This window comes from Nanorana parkeri, unplaced genomic scaffold, assembly GCF_000935625.1.
Source record: "Nanorana parkeri isolate BGI_ZX_2015 unplaced genomic scaffold, ASM93562v1 scaffold2279, whole genome shotgun sequence".
NCBI lineage: Eukaryota > Metazoa > Chordata > Amphibia > Anura > Dicroglossidae > Nanorana > Nanorana parkeri.
The window spans coordinates 178,890-180,735 of NW_017308547.1; the positions used below are offsets into that span (position 1 = coordinate 178,890).

Consider the following 1,846-nt stretch of genomic DNA (forward strand, 5'->3'; position numbering starts at 1 on the left):
TCACTGTGTGTATCACTGTGTGTGTGTATCACTGTGTGTGTGTGTCACTGCGTGTATCACTGTGTGTGTGTATCACTGCGTGTCTCACTGTGTGTGTGTCTCACTGTGTGTGTGTATCACTGTGTGTGTATATCACTGTGTGTGTGTATCACTGTGTGTGTGTGTCACTGCGTGTATCACTGTGTGTGTGTATCACTGTGTGTGTGTGTCACTGCGTGTATCACTGTGTGTGTGTATCACTGCGTGTCTCACTGTGTGTGTGTATCACTGTGTGTGTGTATCACTGTGTGTATCACTGTGTGTGTGTATCACTGTGTGTATCACTTGTTATGAGTACTTGTCAGGGTGGTTGCGGTTTGGTTGATGATGAGCGCGGTGATGTCGGATCACACGGAATATACAAGTGTTGTGCACACGTCGCCCTCAGGCTGTTTGTCAGGCTATTGGTTCCTCCCTCGTTATCAATGTAGATGAGTTGTATGGATGCAGATTGTAGTTCATGTTCTGTGCGGATGTTCACGGCTGATCATTGTGTCCTCCGGAGAGGCCTCGCTCATACATCTCACCCACCTCATGGTCACCTTAGTCTGTTCTTTACACCCTCCTGTGGCGTGTGCCGAGTCCTGTGGCGTGTGCCGAGTCCTGTAGCGTCTGCCAAGTCCTGTGGCGTGTGCCGAGTCCTGTGGCGTGTGCCGAGTCCTGTAGCGTGTGCCGAGTCCTGTAGCGTGTGCTGAGTCCTGTAGCGTGTGCCGAGTCCTCGGGTATTACTTAGTCTCATGGAATAGTGAAATAAAGGGCTGAAAAGCTCAACTAAAAGCACCATGTGGGCTGTACTGTCCATCTCCAGCATGGGGCATCAAGGCGGTGGGTTATAGGGGGATACGGTAGGGAGCACAGAAGATAGGGGTGTAGTAGGGAGCACAGAAGGTAGGGGTGTAGTATGGAGCACAGAAGGTGGGGGTGTAGTATGGGAGCACAGAAGATGGGGGTGTAGTAGGGAGCACAGAAGGTGGGGGTGTAGTAGGGAGCACAGAAGGTGGGGGTGTAGTATGGAGCCCAGAAAGATAGGGGGGTAGTAGGGAGCACAGAAGATAGGGCTGTAGTATGGAGCACAGAAGGTGGGGGTGTAGTATGGGAGCACAGAAGATAGGGGTGTAGTAGGGAGCACAGAAGGTGGGGGTGTAGTAGGGAGCACAGAAGGTGGGGGTGTAGTATGGAGCACAGAAGGTGGGGGTGTAGTATGGAGCACAGAAGGTGGGGGTGTAGTATGGAGCACAGAAGGTGGGGGTGTAGTATGGAGCACAGAAGATAGGGGTGAAGTATGGGAGCACAGAAGGTGTAGTAGGGAGCACAGAAGGTTGGGGTCTAGTATGGGGTCGGGGTTTAGGCTGAAGCTCCCTGGCCCCCATTCTATTACGGTGTATTGGGATCTTCTGCCCACTGATCCCCGTCTCTCCCCTGCAGACCATCTCGGAGTTGGAGGCTCAGGTGTATAAGCTGAAGGAGGAGCTGATCCAGGGGAACGGTCAGCGCAAGCAGCAGCTCTTGGAGTTGGGACACTTGCGGGAGGAGGAGAAGCAGAGGACGGCTCAGGAACATCACATGGCGCTCAGCAAACTAAGGAAGGAGATGGAGGCCACCAAGCTGGAGCTACAGAAGAGACACGCCGCTCAGACCCAGGAGGCCCTGGAGAAGGTGAGGGCCCCCTACACACAGCGCACCCCTTCTCTTCTAGCACTCCCTGTACTTCCCTTTCATTGGTCCTCCCCTTGTCCTCTGGTCTGGCTCTTCCATGATCCATAGCATGGAGGGAGTATGATGGGTATATGGGGGGTCCTGTGGAGGG

General features: G+C 53.6%; 1 protein-coding gene across 1 annotated transcript in view; it reads left to right on the forward strand.

Annotated features, from left to right (window-relative positions):
* CEP112 (centrosomal protein 112) overlaps window positions 1–1,743 on the forward strand; it is a gene marked incomplete at its 3' end in the record, with an annotated part of 145,596 nt that extends 143,853 nt beyond the window's left edge. The window contains exon 22 of the mRNA XM_018573219.1: window positions 1,465–1,743. Within this exon, the coding sequence (XP_018428721.1) occupies window positions 1,465–1,743 (279 nt within the window). The remainder of the gene's footprint in view (window positions 1–1,464) is intronic.
* Window positions 1,744–1,846: the final 103 nt, after the last annotated feature.